The sequence below is a fragment of the Apteryx rowi genome, unplaced genomic scaffold (genome assembly GCF_003343035.1).
Source record: "Apteryx rowi isolate R43461 unplaced genomic scaffold, aptRow1 scaffold_1245, whole genome shotgun sequence".
Classification (NCBI taxonomy): domain Eukaryota; kingdom Metazoa; phylum Chordata; class Aves; order Apterygiformes; family Apterygidae; genus Apteryx; species Apteryx rowi.
This window is the reverse complement of record NW_020447470.1, coordinates 79960-95226: the sequence shown is the minus strand read 5'-3', so window position 1 is coordinate 95226 and position 15267 is coordinate 79960. Positions and strand designations below refer to the sequence as shown.

Here is a 15267-nt window from a genome sequence, read left to right as displayed (position 1 = left end):
AAAAAAAAAAAAAAAAACCACATTTCTCTAAGCATAAGTCACAGAAGTGTAATTCCTGATTCTTATTTATCCAATTCCAACAATATTGAGCAATAGAAAAAAGTGCATTTTTTAAGGAAGAGCAAAGCAAAAAACCATGGTGAAATCATAGAAAGCCTTCCACTCACTTCAGTGAAACAATAATTTCGATCCCTGACTTCACAGTCAAAACTTAAATTCTTTCAAGTCAGGAGGAAAATAGAAATTACTTATTTTTTTGTTGCTAACTAGACACTTGCCTACCAACTAGGATTAGGCTATTTAAACATAGCTCTTGCTATAACTACTGTGCTTAAAGTCTTTATGCAGGACAGAATACAGGAATACATACTGGTTAGTTGTTTTTCACTACAAGAAGTGTCACGTAAAAATATTTGTGAGGAAAACCTGCCGCCAGTGGCAGAACAAAGACAACCAGTCACGGCATTCTGGGTACAGGGGTGCTCAAAACTGGAACAGCCTTAAAGGTAACAAATACAATTTTGTCATCAAGCAGTGGAGAAAATACACCAGTGTAAGGATATGGTCAAAGTGAAAAGCTAGGAGTGGAATTAGACAGAAGCATTTACTTTCCTCATGAAGCCTATTCTTACATGCTGTTTTTGCTTTTTTTTTAAACAAGCACAAAGTTTCCTTAATAATTCCATAAACAAATTGCTCTAAACACATTTGAATTAAAGCATATGTTTAACATTTTACCTCATGTGCAGTATCCCAATAAGAGTAGCAGCTAGTTCTGAAGACATCCTTCCCATAATACAGCAGCGACTTAGGCAAGCAAGCAAGCTCGCAGGCAGGCATGGCAAGAAGTACACCAGCTGTACTAACCGGTGCTGAGCCTCAGCGGGAAGAAGAACCAGGGTGCCATCTAGTGGATCTGCAGAAATACAAAAACTGAATTAAAACCTAAGCAACAAAAAAATATTTCCTTCTAATATTACCAATGTGTTGAAAATTTACTGCTCTAGAAAAGCCAGTTTCCTTTTCAAGTCAGAAACATGGTATATATGGACTATGAGTAGCACCTACCCCACAGAGTAAAAAAAAGACACAGAACAGCAGAGAAAGCAAGGGTAGCAAAAGTAGTAAGGAAGGCTAGTGGGAAATTAAGAGGAGTCAAAATTGCAGTAAAATAATGATAGAAAGAGAATAGAGTCAAGCACTTTTCACCTACATAGTATTTTAAGAACTTTAATTTACAAAACTGTCCAGATAATGTCCAGAAATGTCCTTCATTGTGCAAATATCAGAGAAAGCCCTGCAAAAATTCTTTTTTTAAACTGCTGCCTTCTTTATATTCAGGTAAGGAAGCCTCCAGCAAGCGTTCCTCTTCTTAGAGACCTGTAGAAATAATGATGGTCTAGAGAGATAGATTCGTCATAGACAAAACTTGCATTACAACTTATGATTAGATTATTTTCCTCCCAACAACAGACATATTATCTTACAGGAAATCAGAAGATGGCTAATTCCAAAATCACTTCCACAAAGCATTAAAAAGAACTGAGTCAAGAGACAAAGTTATTTTCATATAGTTTTGAATTTAAAGGTAATAAATAGGGGATCATTCTGTCTTGTGATTTCTAAACCTGTACAAAACACCTTGTCTCATATTTCCAAATTCATATCTTGAAGAATGAGGAGCAGAAGCTTATCTTTAAACTGCAAATAAATTTAAACCATTTGGTTTTAGAAACAATGCTCAAGAAAGTAGAATAAATGTTACAATACTAACAATAAAACTGCCAGATTGCACAACAGTATAATTCTGGAGAAAAGTATATTTTCAGTAGACAAATCCATAGACGCAAACAGGCAAATTATTATCAACAGAGCAGTAATAAAAATATCTTTACAACGGTACAGTCACCGTGATAGACCCCAATACATTTTCTTTCACAAACAGGAGAATCCACTCCACTCATCACTTCCAGAAAGAAGCAGAATATGTGTTTAACAGCACATGGGCATATTATTGTTTGTTTGTATTTGCCAAAACAGCAAGCAGAAGTCCACACTTTGAAAGACTAGGTTCTCACAGTATTAATTAATGACAAGTAAAGAGTGTCCCAGATCCAGAAGAACTTAAACCTGCACCTTTAGTCAAACCTTCAACTTCAGTCAAAGCAGCAGAAGAAAAAGAGAAAAGCATGCATCAAATTAATGGAAGAAAAAATATAATTGGAAAATACTAGCAAGAGGAATTCAAATGCCAAAACTGAAATTTCATAAACAAAAACTTTTGCACTTTTTAACAATTCCATAGCGTATCTCATGCAAAACATTGCAACAATTGTTCAGCAACTCCTCCCCTCCCCTTTTCTAACTATACTTTAGTTAGAGCCTACATCGCTTGCTGAAGATATGACACTAATTAAGAACATCGGGAAAACAAAATAAAAATAAAATTAAGCAATGTTACCAGATCCAGACTTTACAAAAACTGAAGCTTCTAATCTATCAGGTTAAAGACCTGCTATCTTTAACTGAAAATATTAATCATTTCACTAGTTTTTCAGAAGAGAAACTGACATACGCAGTTCTTTTTAACATTATGGACGAAATCACCACAAGTTAATCTGAGTGATTTTGATTTTTTTTTTTTAAAATACTTTTACGCTTACCTAGGAAACATCAGTATTTTCCACATATTGCAACCTTCTGGTCCAGTGATGGACAAAATTCATTGTGCTGTAGTGCAGAAATCTTACCATATATACGAGCAGCAGTGGCTTGTAAACTTTGTAATAATTCCTTGTTTGAACGAGAAGCAGCAGAATGAATGATATCAATCAGCTGATTTGAAAGCTCAGGGTTTCTCAAGCCAAGCAGAGCAAGTTGCTGCGGTAAGCCAGCCAACCAACGAGATAAAACTTTACTTCGTCTTCTAAAGAAAGAGGGAAAATTAGTTGAGAAGAAAACATATCCTTTCTAGTCTTGACTCTAAGCATAATTTATGTTAAGTATAATTGAATTACAATAAACTGCAATACTGTGATTTATGAATTACTTAGAATATTTCACCAAAAAGTCTGAACACACTGGTACACCGCTAAAGGTTATTAAAAATATATATATATACACACTTGTTTGAGCCATAGTTTTTGCACTACATAATTTCAACTCTTTCAGAAAGTATTTGTGTGAACTGACTGTATGCTGGCAAAGCAGCTTTTCCATTCCATCATATTAAATAAGTTATGTGCAAAACTAATAAGTAATGATTTTACTACACTCTGAATACTACTCAATTCCTCAAACTACAACTCTTTGTATTCGATGTTTTCAAATTCAATTCTACCTTTGCTGACATCTTGTTTTTCAATTCAGATATATCTTAAAGCAGAACGAAAAACTATAAAATCATGTTATCTACTCTTATTTAAAGCAGTAGGTTAGTTTAGTTTTTCCCTGTTAAATCGCTATAGCCAATAGTCTATGTCTATAAAAATCAAGTTTCTCTTTTCTTCCCCTTCTCCCCAAGATGCAAAAATCCTTTTCATTTTCTCAAACATGGTTTCACTTCTTAACCAGGAATGAATTTTGGTTTTAAAATGTGTAAGAATACTAAAAATGATATTAAAAATGAGAAAAGTTATCCAAAATGAATCTTCACATTTTTTTCCCCTGAAGAAATCAATCAGGGTGATTACAGAGTATCGTTTTCCCTTTTTTGCTTTTATTGTATTTCTCTTGATAAAGGAGTAAGTATTGGATTACTTTCATGAAGGTTTTCAGGTAGGTCTTTTACTAACTTTTTCCAAGTTTAAAAGCATAATTTTAAAGTGCCATTTCATAATTAACACAAGAATTAAGGTAAGGCAAATTACTTCAAACATGGCTCTCCTATAGCTGCTATTAAAAAAGAAAAAACCCACACACACAATAGATATGGTACCTCTGTATGTTAAAAATTACACCAAAAACTTGAGACCAAAACAAATGATTACTTTTAATAGCTACAAGCCATACTGAGCTAATACAGCCATTTATTTGCCCTGAACATCAACAAAGCCTTGATGGTAGTGTGCAGTTTAGTGAACAATGTAGGAAACAGCAGAAAAGACGTGTAAGGGACAACTGGGAGAATAACTGAGTTCAATTTACAGGATTAGCAATTAGAAAAGGAAATTCGACATGAAAATTAGAATGAACAAACAAGAAAGGTCAAGAAATGACCTTTCTATAGTGACTTTTTAAAGCAGAACTGCACTTCAACCTCTTTTCTTCATAATTTACCAGTTGTGCCACAAGGTGATGTGTACAGCTCCACAGAACTAATAATTTGTTCCTGCCAAAACCAGACACAGCACTACATGGATGGCCTCACCAGTACTGAGCAAAGGCAAGTATGAATTTTTGCTCAACCTGCTAGCCATGCTCTTCCTAATGTAGCCCAGGGTGGTTTACCTTATCCATGATGCAAATGCACTGACAGGTTGGCAGCTGTTGCAACCCCCAGCTCCTTTTTTAGCATTGCTGTTGCTTAGCAAGAACAGATGCACAGGCTTATTCTGCCCCAGATGCAGAACTTCAGAATATATTTATTGAAACTTCATGCAGCTTCTCTTAGCCAACCTCAAGCTTCAATAGGTGTCTCTGAACTGAAGCTCTAGCCATAGTGCATCATCCACTCCCTCTATCTTAGCACTACCTACAAATTTGCTGAGTGCACATTTTTTCATGACTCAGGCCACTGACAAAGATAGTGCACAACACTAGCCTCAGCATCAGCCCTTCACACACTCATCACCAGATGCCAAACATATGCCAAGTCATTGATTACTACTATTTGATCCTAGTCAACTTTCAACACATTTTTCAGTCTGTCTAGCTAGCCCCGAATTCCTCAGCTTCAGAGTGAGAATTCTATGGAACACCCCATCAGAAAACCTTAACTAACAAAGCATATTATGTATGACACTCTCCTCTTGTCCACCCTGCCAGTCATTCATCACAGAAGGCAATCACGCAGGTAAAGCATGATTTGCTTTTATATTCATGCTAACACACAAAAGACAAGAAGGCACTCGGAAACGAGTTTGGAAATGGATTCCAAGAGGAAGGGCTGCACAATCTCTCCAGGGACTGAGACAAGGCTGATCAGCCTGAAGTCCCCCATATCCTCTTTTCTTTAAGATGGGTTTACACTAGTCTTTTTCCAGTCATACAGAACCTCCCCCAATAGCCATGTCGTCTCATCGGTGACAAGTGATAGCCTTACCTTCACATCAGCCAACTTTTTCAGCACCTTCAGGTATACCCTGCACACACATTTGGCCCACAAATTTCAACACATCCAGCTGATATAAAACTCCACTTTCTAAATGTAAAGAGCCTTTTTTTTTTTTTTTTTTTGAAATGAAAGAAAAGTTGAAGGTTCTAAAATACACTGAAGCAGACAGATAATCACATATGCAAGGCTCACATTCTTGGTTTAAGTGAGTAAGAAGCCGCCTAAAGTCTAATAATCCTGAAGGTCTAAGATCCACATCTTAGTAACATGCATATGTTAGTTAAGACTTTAGTGCTACATCCATATCAATTCTGCTCCAAATCTTTCTCCTCTGTTCTTCCGGAAAGCTATCCCAAAGCCCTATGCTGTCTGATTATGAGAAACTTTCTAGTTTCCAGCTAAAGGTAGAGGTAGTCAATTTGTTCACTTATACTCTAAACAGTTGTAAAAACATTCCTTTTAAGATCTTATTCGTCTTTCTGGAATACCTATCCTTCTCCACTGGCTTTACCCAAACCATACCTCTGATGCGCCTCAGCCAATTTAAACACAAGTGGGAGGAATCCTATGCTCAGGCTCTTCCTGCAGCTCTTACAGTTTGGGTTTTCTTGGGCATAAGTAACTACAAATAAGGTCATCTGAATGAGCTATCAAATAGCCTTGCTCAAAGATAGTAATACTTCCATATAGCTACTGCTACAGCTTGTTACCTTTAAAAATTAAACTCCCTTTTTTCACAGCCTTATCACACAGGCAGCATACAGATGGAAAAAGAGTAATCAGAGAAGGACAACTGTTTGCAACAGACTGGCTAAAGTTTACAGTAAAAAAAAAAAAAAAACTGTTAGTTGCTAAGTGCAAAAATTTGTTTTGTACAGCAACACCTCTTCCCTTTTCTATTATACCTTCAGACGATCAAATTCTCCTGTTTTATTTCTACCTTACTCCGTCCAGATAATGCTTCTCAACTGTGTGTCACCAGAAAGTTTCTATTAAGGTGCTCCTACAGAACAGACTTCAAGCTAGACTAGTAGGCAAATAGAAGATCAGAATCTAGAAAGATTCATGGTCAGAGCTGGAGCCTGGATAAAAGGGGTCCAGGCATGGATTCTGGATAGGCTTATGTTCTGCTCTAGTGTTTGAGGGACCTGCAGATGTGAGCGTTTGTGAATGAAGGGAATGTATATGTTGCACTAGCAAATTTCAAACCTAATGAGTCAGAGAAGAGGAACAGAGTGAGGCCTTTTATGTTGTTTGTGTTTATGTAAGGACTGGTAAAAGCACTGTTTTCTGTCTGTGTTGATCTGTGCGGCCAATGTCCATACATCCCATGTACACATCCATGTGTGTGTGCATGCACCTCTGGAACACATGCTCAGCAGCAGGCTGCATCTGGCAGACTGGGAGGAGAGTTTTAAAATCCTCAGGATGGATGCTGCTTTCTTTAGCACCATTTTTATGCAATTGCCATTTGAAGTAGTAATTTCTCAGGTAGCACCATGCCAAGTAATTCAACACAGCCTACATTTACCTTGTATTTATATCTGTTGTCTCCTCAAAGACAAAAATAGTCAGACTTCCATTTTATCTCACTGTACATATTCCCATTCTCTAATAGATAGGCCATTTTTAAATCTAAATCCAGATTATATTACCTGCCTTCACTGGTAACAGTCAAAGTTCTTACTACCTGCATTTTCACATGCCAGTTCTCTCAAGCCTCTGCAATAAAATTTACCCAATCCTCCTCTTTTGAGCTGATTTGACAGCATTCAACTCAGTTTTCTTTCCAGCACTAATATGTTCTGTTTCCATATCTGAGGACACTTTTTCAATTCTGAAGGGAGGTAAGGTGATGAAGACTGGTCTGTATTTAAGGATTTTACATAGTTGGAACCAGATGACTTGGCTGAAAAGCATCTTCTGGAAAATTTAAGACTTGGAAACAGTTTTGCCAGATCTTATGATGAAAAACTATAGATAGCACAGCAATAATAGAGAATGAACCTCTCTTACCTAAAGCAAGTCAGGTATCTAATAGATGCATGAAACTGGGAATCCAGAAGATCAAGAACATATCTCCTTAAACTTAGTCTCTTTAGAGCCACATATCCAAAACAACAGAAGCAAATAGAAGCAAAATACTTTTCTTAAAGAAAATAAACATGAAAGGCTAGCTGTGTACTAACAGAACTACCAAAGACACTAACTCACAAGTCCATGATTTCAGGTTGGAGGTATGACATGCTCCACAGCTATAGCTGCACAATGCTGAGACATCTGGGAAGGACAATCACACAATTATAACAATAAGCTTGCAGCAATATACTTCAATTTAAACCTAAGTCATTAAAATTTAGCTAGCTAGTGCTTATGTAAGAAAAAAGACACCTAAGCATATCTCAAAATCTCAAATACCTCACAGAAAACCTAAATTTCAGAACCTTCAAATTTCAGTGACACGACTGATACACCAGTTTCCACAACAAAGTTTTAGAACATCTATGCAGAAATTCAGTATTCTAAATTTGGGAAATAAATATGTAAGGTTGAGATGAAAAAATAAAACATACAGGTTTTTACCTGATTCTTTGAGTCCTCAAATCATCTTTTTGGTAAACTCTGCTAAAAAATTTCAAAAGCAATGTACGAACAGGAAAGAGAAGATTCCTTTGCTGGTATAGTGTATATACTGCTTTTATCAAGGGTTCTGTTGCCACTAGAAAGAAAATACACAAAAAAAATCTGAAATTTAAGAAGTCTTCTGATTATATACATATGCATGCACACACACACACAAAGAGGGGATTACAATCTGTATTTGCAATTATTTATATTTATCTTCACAAGGAAGTACAGAAACATTTTAACACAACTATTTGATAAAGTTCTAAATCCTCAAAACAACACATTCTTGTGTAGTTTATGAAAGAACCACACAAATTAATAAAGAGACAATGTCTAAGCTTTCTAAACACAAGGTAGTGCACAGGTTTGCAAGGTAGCTGAAAACTAATGAACTCTTATTTTCCATAAGTGGATAGTAAGTAGATGTGTTCTACTTACTTTCTCTCTAAAGCAATAATTATATTCACCCCCATAACCTCACATCAATCTCTTTCTTTAGACTTCACCTATACTCCCCCAAACCTCACTGTCACAATGCCTTCGGTTCTCTCTATATTAACCCTGCTTCTCCACCTACACCAGCCTTAATCGCTTTCCACATCTCTGAACTACCAGGTTGCTCCAAATCATGTCTGCGGATTAACCAAACAGTACCGTACACTGAAAGGTCACTGGCAAGCCAATGCAAAAAGAACTGCTAAACTCGCACTGCAGCCTTTTCTTCTCTGAAGATCTAGCCAATTCCGTGTTATCACCAGACTTAACTATGGAACATATTTGACAGTTCTATCCCTCTCTTAAGGCTGGCTAGAATTTCCCAGCAAGTTCCTAAGTTATAGTAAAAGGAGAAACAAACAGACTAAACATCTTATTTTACTCAAAAGACAGACTATAACATTGGAAGTAAAAATTATGAAAGTGTGAATATCATATTCATATCTGAATTCTGAGAAGACAAGTCTGGAAAGAATGGGGAAAGGATCTTAAAAGTTGGTAAGAGAGATATGAAGGGCATTGGCCCCCACTCAAGTAGTCTCAATACTGCTTGCTCGAGAAATTCATTGCTGTCAAAAGATAATATAGCAGCAATCAATTCTTTCCATTGTCTTCATAACCCAAGACTAGAAAACCTCTGTCTTTCCATTCCAATGTACAGAGCAGCCTTAGTAAATTATATATTCAAAACCAGACACAATTACAACAAGTTCCACACTGAACAGAGCTACACATATGTGACCTTTTTTGTAAGGGAGATCTGTAATGACAACACTCTATACTACAAGTGATTACAGATCCATTTCAGGGGCTGGTCCCATCATCAGGGAAAATATTTAAGTTACCATCTACGGATTCTCACTATAAGACAATATTTATATATTTATATAAAAGCACCTGCACCAGCATGGTCATACTCAAGCATAAATCACAGAGGTATTTAGAAGCTGAAATTAACAAATTTGCCAACTGGAAAATACAGCAAATATTAGAAATGGATTTTAATTAAGATAAATTATTAAGTCATTTTTATTGCATCAAGAACATTAGCTTATTCATTTTAATTTCACATACTCATCAGATAAAGTATTATCAAGTAAAGTAGACCCTACTATTTGAATTGTTTTGTATGAACATAAGTTTAAAAATAGAAGCAATTTTAAAAGGTATTATTAAAAAGCAGTATTTACAAGGTCCACATTGTGTGGCCTTCCAAAACGTAACCACTGTTCTAAAGTCTTTTTAGCCTGTTTAAACTTTAATCAGCACATGGCAACTTTCCTCCTCTTCTGAAGTGACTGAGTGTGCTCTCTTTGTTGCTCAAAGAAAAGTTACCAAAATTACTACTAGCAGATAAGCTRCTGCTACAGTCATACCCAGGAGAAGCAAGAAAGAAGCAGACTTGCTAATTACAGAGAGCAGATCCAGAGTTTGATCTTAAATGATGGAGAGGACTCTTTGGAGGTTACAATTCAAAGCTCTTCTAGACAGTCAGAGTAAATGGTGGATATGTGCATTTCACCTCAGCATAAAAAACTCCGCAAAATAGACAATATTGAAAAAAGGACTGGAAAAAAGATGACCATACTTAAATGACACTATGCTCAGGAGGCTGACTATGGTTTTAATTCTCTAATTTGATTTCCATTCTATTAAAAAAAAATTTTTCAGTGGCTGATCTTTTCTTTTACATTCTCTTCTGAAGAGAAGAAAAAAAATACTTTCCCTTTCAGGCCCTTAATCTCAATTTAAAATATGTTTTAACACAGAGTTGTATCTTGGGTAAGTAACAATTTTTGCAATATTATCTTATACAACACAGTTCAGAATTTCTAGAGCACCAAACTTGACAGAAGGAAAAAAGCTTCCTTTATATTTCCTCTACATCTAGGAAATGAAGCTTGCACCAGAGGATTATGTTGAAGGGATGAGACAGATTGTTCACACACAGATGCAGATTCCCGAGGTAAACAAAATGGTTTCCTATTTGCAGTGAAATCCCTAAATCTTTGCAGGATCAGCAGACAGATCCACACATCCACCTTTTGAAAGTTCACTGAAGCTTTTTTAGCTCATTTGGTTTATTTTCTGCATTCCTGAGGAAAGTTATTGCACTAAAATGGCCACTTTGCTTAGAAAATACTAGATATTCTCCTTTATCTAGCAAAAGCCTGGTAGACTAAACAAAATCAATTTTTCATTATCAGGAAAAGTGTGAGGTGTCTGACTTAACAGTCTAACAATTGCTGGGAAAGTACTTTCCTGAATAGATAGCCGTCTTTAGCTCAGTTGATGAGACAGTCCAGAGTCAGAGATTTATCCRTTATTTGCCTTCAACAGAAAGCTAAATTTGGAATATAGGTAGGAATGATTAGTTATTATCTTTGTTGTCCGGGAGACAGGAACAGATGGATTCCTAATTAAAAGGAACTTGGAAGGAGATATCATACTAACTGCCAAAATATATTTGAGGGATCATTTGACATCTTTCCATCTTGCAATACAATGAAATCTGCTGCCAAAGGCAGAGCATTCTTTATAGACTGTACTTGGCTACTCAGCTGTGGAATTCACTTCTACCAGACTGGCAAAACACAGACCTCTGCCACCTTTAGACTTCATGGAAAATACCTTTCTTTAAGACGACCTACATCATTTAACTGAAAAGACACGTCAAGCAAGGTTTTATCTGCAATACAATCAAGCAGTACTTGAAAAGCCACACAAAAACAAAACCAACTAACCTGTACCAGTCCTACAGGTCATAACTGGAAATGTTTTCCCTTGGAAAAGAACTCAAATCAAACATCTCCGAAAAATATTCTCTAGCAGCTTTCATCAGCACTATCTTGGCATTTCATGTCACCAGAGAATGGTCAGACATTACTGATGCATTACAAGCTGCATTAATGATTTTAAATAAGGAGTGGAACGTWAAAATACAATTAGTAGGACAGAGTTACATGATTTTTTTTTCCCCCCAGAAAACTCTTTGCCTTCTCATACATAACAGCTTCTTAAAAAGTAAAAACAGGTTCAGAAATATACTGCTACTTTGCATATCAACAGTATGAATATAACAGCACTCAAAAAAAATCAAGCAATTTTCAATGTCAACTGCAAGGATATAACCATGAAATTCAATTTACATTCTCAGTTACTTCATAATGTGTTTTGTCTGTAGAGGTAAAATAAAGTGACCTGAAAACGCCAGAATAACTCAAGTCAGTGTGTGTATATCTGTTTTTTTTAGAAAAAAATTCACATCTTACCTGTGTTTTGCTGTATTTGCATTAGTCTCCAAGTAACACCAAGCAATCTGTTCACCTGCTTGCTATTCAACCTGCTGCCATCCTGAAGAGTATCGGTCACATATTTCCTTATCATATCTAGCCAACCAGAATCCATCTGCAGTGTTGAAGCACTTGCCAGTGAAACCATTATGTCACACAAGGTTAAGTTTAGTAAAAGATGGTCTACATTGTTTGAGGATGTCATACAACACTTGTTGCTAAGGAAAATAAAGAAAAAATTTTAAAAGACACACTTTATACTTCTAATACCTTGCTGCTTATTTTTTTAAGTTTATTTTATAAGGTTTTTGGCACAATGAAGGGAAAAGAATATGGTTTCATTAATGAAAAGTCAGGAAATCAGATCTCTGCAAAATCATCAGTAAACTTTTATACATTGCCAAATGTTGTGATTAAAGCTTAACAAAGAGTTATTAAGGGATTAAAATAGAGACTCATTTTCAGGGTTTTGCACATAAAATACTAAAATCATTTTGGAAATAATAACATGTCCTCTGGTTTGCTGTCATTTAGCTCTTAAAACCTTTTTTTTAAAGTTATGTATACCATTTCCGATTAAGAAATTAGAATTTCATTCAGTAAACAGAACATTTTTTGCTGTTTCCAAAACAAAGCATTGCATTCTGAAACTGATTCAATATTTTGAACCTGTATTTCCCCTCTTTCTTTGGCCAAAATTATTTAATGATGTATAACCTGGTGAAAGATTTCCAGCACTAGTACTCATATTTGCGGCAATACTTTTGCTATTCAATTTACATTTTTAACTGAACTATTTATGATAGCAGTAGGCTATTCTTCATAAATCACCATGACAATTTCTTGTTCTACCAACAAGATGTTTAGTTAGTGACCAAGAATCTCTGCACATGGCAAGCTTCCAGGTTATTCCTCAAGATGTGGGAAGTTCTCATGTTTATAGTGGGAGCAACAACAGAAGTTCTAAATTGCATCTCTCTGGCTGGTTACTCCTGTTGGACATTCCTACGCTGGCCTAGCAGCACTTCCAGGTGATTGAACCAGGAAAAGGAACTCCAGGAAATGGCTTCAACTACATACTTTACAGAAACGACTGCTTCATTTCAGTCTCTCCTTTATCTCTTCTTCCATGAAAAATAATGTTTCATGACAACAGGAAACACCATGAACAAAGAAATCCATTTATGTATGGTATTATGTATTGGTAAGAAGGGAAAACAAAAGCAACTATTCTTATATTCATGGCACGAAGCTAAGTTTTCAGAAGTCCAGAAGTAATAATCAAGATAAAAAATAATCTTGCACATTTCTTCAGTATCTGTCTATCAATATATTTATTTTAAAATGCAAGAATGGGCAGTGTGTAGGAGCAGAATGGAGAAGGATCAATACAATTATAGTCAGGGTGGTATCTATAAGACAAGAAAGATGGTTGAATTGCCTAACTATTAATTCTGAGATTTTCAGTTTCAAGGAAAGGAGCTCAGGTAAAAACCTGAAAAAGCAGGACATTTTTTATTTTATGAACTTAATAGATATGACTTAGTTAAGTGCTTTCATTTCAGCTAAGAGCTATGTTATACCTCTGACCTATGTGCCCTTCCAGGAGGAAAAAATGCAACTCAAATCATCAAACAGGATTTCAACCACATATGTGCACCACTGAGGCCCCTTAGTAAAGAAAGGGGTTCCACTATTACAAGCTCCATTTGTAATGAGGCAGCTGCCAGGTATTTGAAAGCTAGGTAGATGCTCACTGATTCATACTGTATATATGCTAGTGTTTACATGGACTGCAATGGTAGACAAGGACTCCAGAACAGACCTTGTGTGAATACTGTCTCACACCTGGAATTCCAACCCAGCGCCTGCCTGGGAGCTGAGAGGGGAGACAATCTGCTACCAGCCTGTATCAGAACAAAATGCATGCTCCCACCCTGCCAGCTCAATAGTGAAGAAGAATGCAAGAGTTTTGCTTCTCCTGTTCCAGTACTGCCTGGCCATGAAGAACAGGCACAACATCTCCCCTCCTAGCTGTATTCATCCAGCCCTCTAACACAACTATAGAAGAGCAGATGAAGGAGAAGAAACAGGCTTTAATTATGTTTTGATGCAATTTAGCAGTAAGCTAAAGAAAGTATCCAGAAACATGAGAACAGTCATACTACCACAAATCACCAATAAGCAATAGGCAAAACATAAGCTAAAACACAATATTCCAGATGAAGTGTTCAATAAAATACTTTCATTTCTCTTGGACAGCATTTTGATTTCTACTGGAGGACATTCAGAGGATTTCCTATATGATATTTTTAAAAGTAGAATCGAAACTCCTCAATTCAGTAACACTGCCATCATGTAAAAACTTCTCTAGACTTTTAAAGAACACACAATTTAAAAAAAAAAGTTCCCTTTAACATTAAAGACCTAATACTGGAGAAGGCACCTGACTCATGCATACTATCTCACTTATTTTGTGAGATTAAAAGCTGTAACATGACAATGGTTTTAGTCTTACCTTTTGCATGAATCTTTCTTTTTGTGCTTGACTGTTTCTTGTAAAGAATAAGGAAAATGACGCATGAAGTGGTGCTTGAAATCAACAAGGTAATTCATTCGAAGCCATAGTTCCTATTAAGGAGAGCAAATGATACACAGAAAACATGGTAGCAAATTAAATAAAATACATCAGTGTAATCATCTTCCAAAATCCACTATTGGAATTAATGAAAAACAGATATTTCAGCTTCTTTTTGCAAGTTTCCATATGTATTTTCTTTCAGATGCAATGGTGTTGTCTTGTGCACAAACTGAAAGGTCCACAAGACAAAGTACAATTACGATATAAATTGGGACTGAAGGATAACATTTAATCCAAACTGGACCAGTACACTTTCTTAGGACATATCAATGTGGATATATGTATTAAGGCAAATGAATTACAGATGTGAACTGAAAGTGCTTTCACATTAATTTATCAGAGTGCTTAGAGAAAGTAGAGTAAACTTTATTTGAATTGACTGTCCTAAATTTTCCATGAATAAGTAACCTGACACTGCCTTCATCTTTTCTGCCATTTACATCCTTGTAGCTCAAAGCCCACTGACAAAATATTTTCCAGCAGAAAGGCCATCCTTACAGAACGATGGCTTCTTTTGGTTGATTTTTTTTTTTTTTTTTTTTGAATTTTACACTCACAATCACTCTTTAGCAAACTGTTCAGCAGCACTCATCAGCAAAAAAAGCCCACATTATTCTTCATAACCAACCTGATAATCTTTTTTGATATTCTCACGCATTAAAAAAAAGATAACAGCCATTAAACTATTTCAAATATTATGTGCCCACTAAACACGTTCAGAGTCTTTTTCCAAAGCATCTCTATTAACCTCTTTGACCTTAAGAAATTGTTTCTCAAAATGCCATACTGAGCAAGTACTATTTAATAAGCAAAGCTTCCACTTTCAGACTGAGTCATTTGAATGCATATAATCTATAAAGACGACTAAGGAACAGACAAGATGAAATTATGGAATGCAACATCCTCAAAAAAAAGTTTTAAGGTCATATGGAAAA

General features: G+C 35.8%; 1 protein-coding gene across 8 annotated transcripts in view; it reads right to left on the bottom strand.

Annotated features, from left to right (window-relative positions):
- Positions 1 to 11: 11 nt before the first annotated feature.
- Positions 12 to 15267, bottom strand: part of LOC112960933 (testis-expressed protein 10 homolog) — a 32254-nt gene continuing 16998 nt past the window's right edge. For 2 of the 8 annotated variants that reach the window (XM_026055631.1, XM_026055632.1), the window contains 6 exons: positions 14210 to 14322; positions 11671 to 11909; positions 7859 to 7994; positions 2751 to 2926; positions 739 to 916; positions 12 to 499 (listed from right to left, as the gene is read on the bottom strand). In XM_026055631.1, coding sequence (XP_025911416.1) covers positions 484 to 499; positions 739 to 916; positions 2751 to 2926; positions 7859 to 7994; positions 11671 to 11909; positions 14210 to 14322 — 858 coding nt within the window. In that variant the 3' untranslated portion in view covers positions 12 to 483. Of the gene's footprint in view, positions 917 to 2750; positions 2927 to 7485; positions 7556 to 7848; positions 7995 to 11670; positions 11910 to 14209; positions 14323 to 15267 lie in introns of those variants that run through there. The other 6 variants (XM_026055633.1, XM_026055634.1, XM_026055635.1 and 3 more) reach the window with 6 other exon arrangements.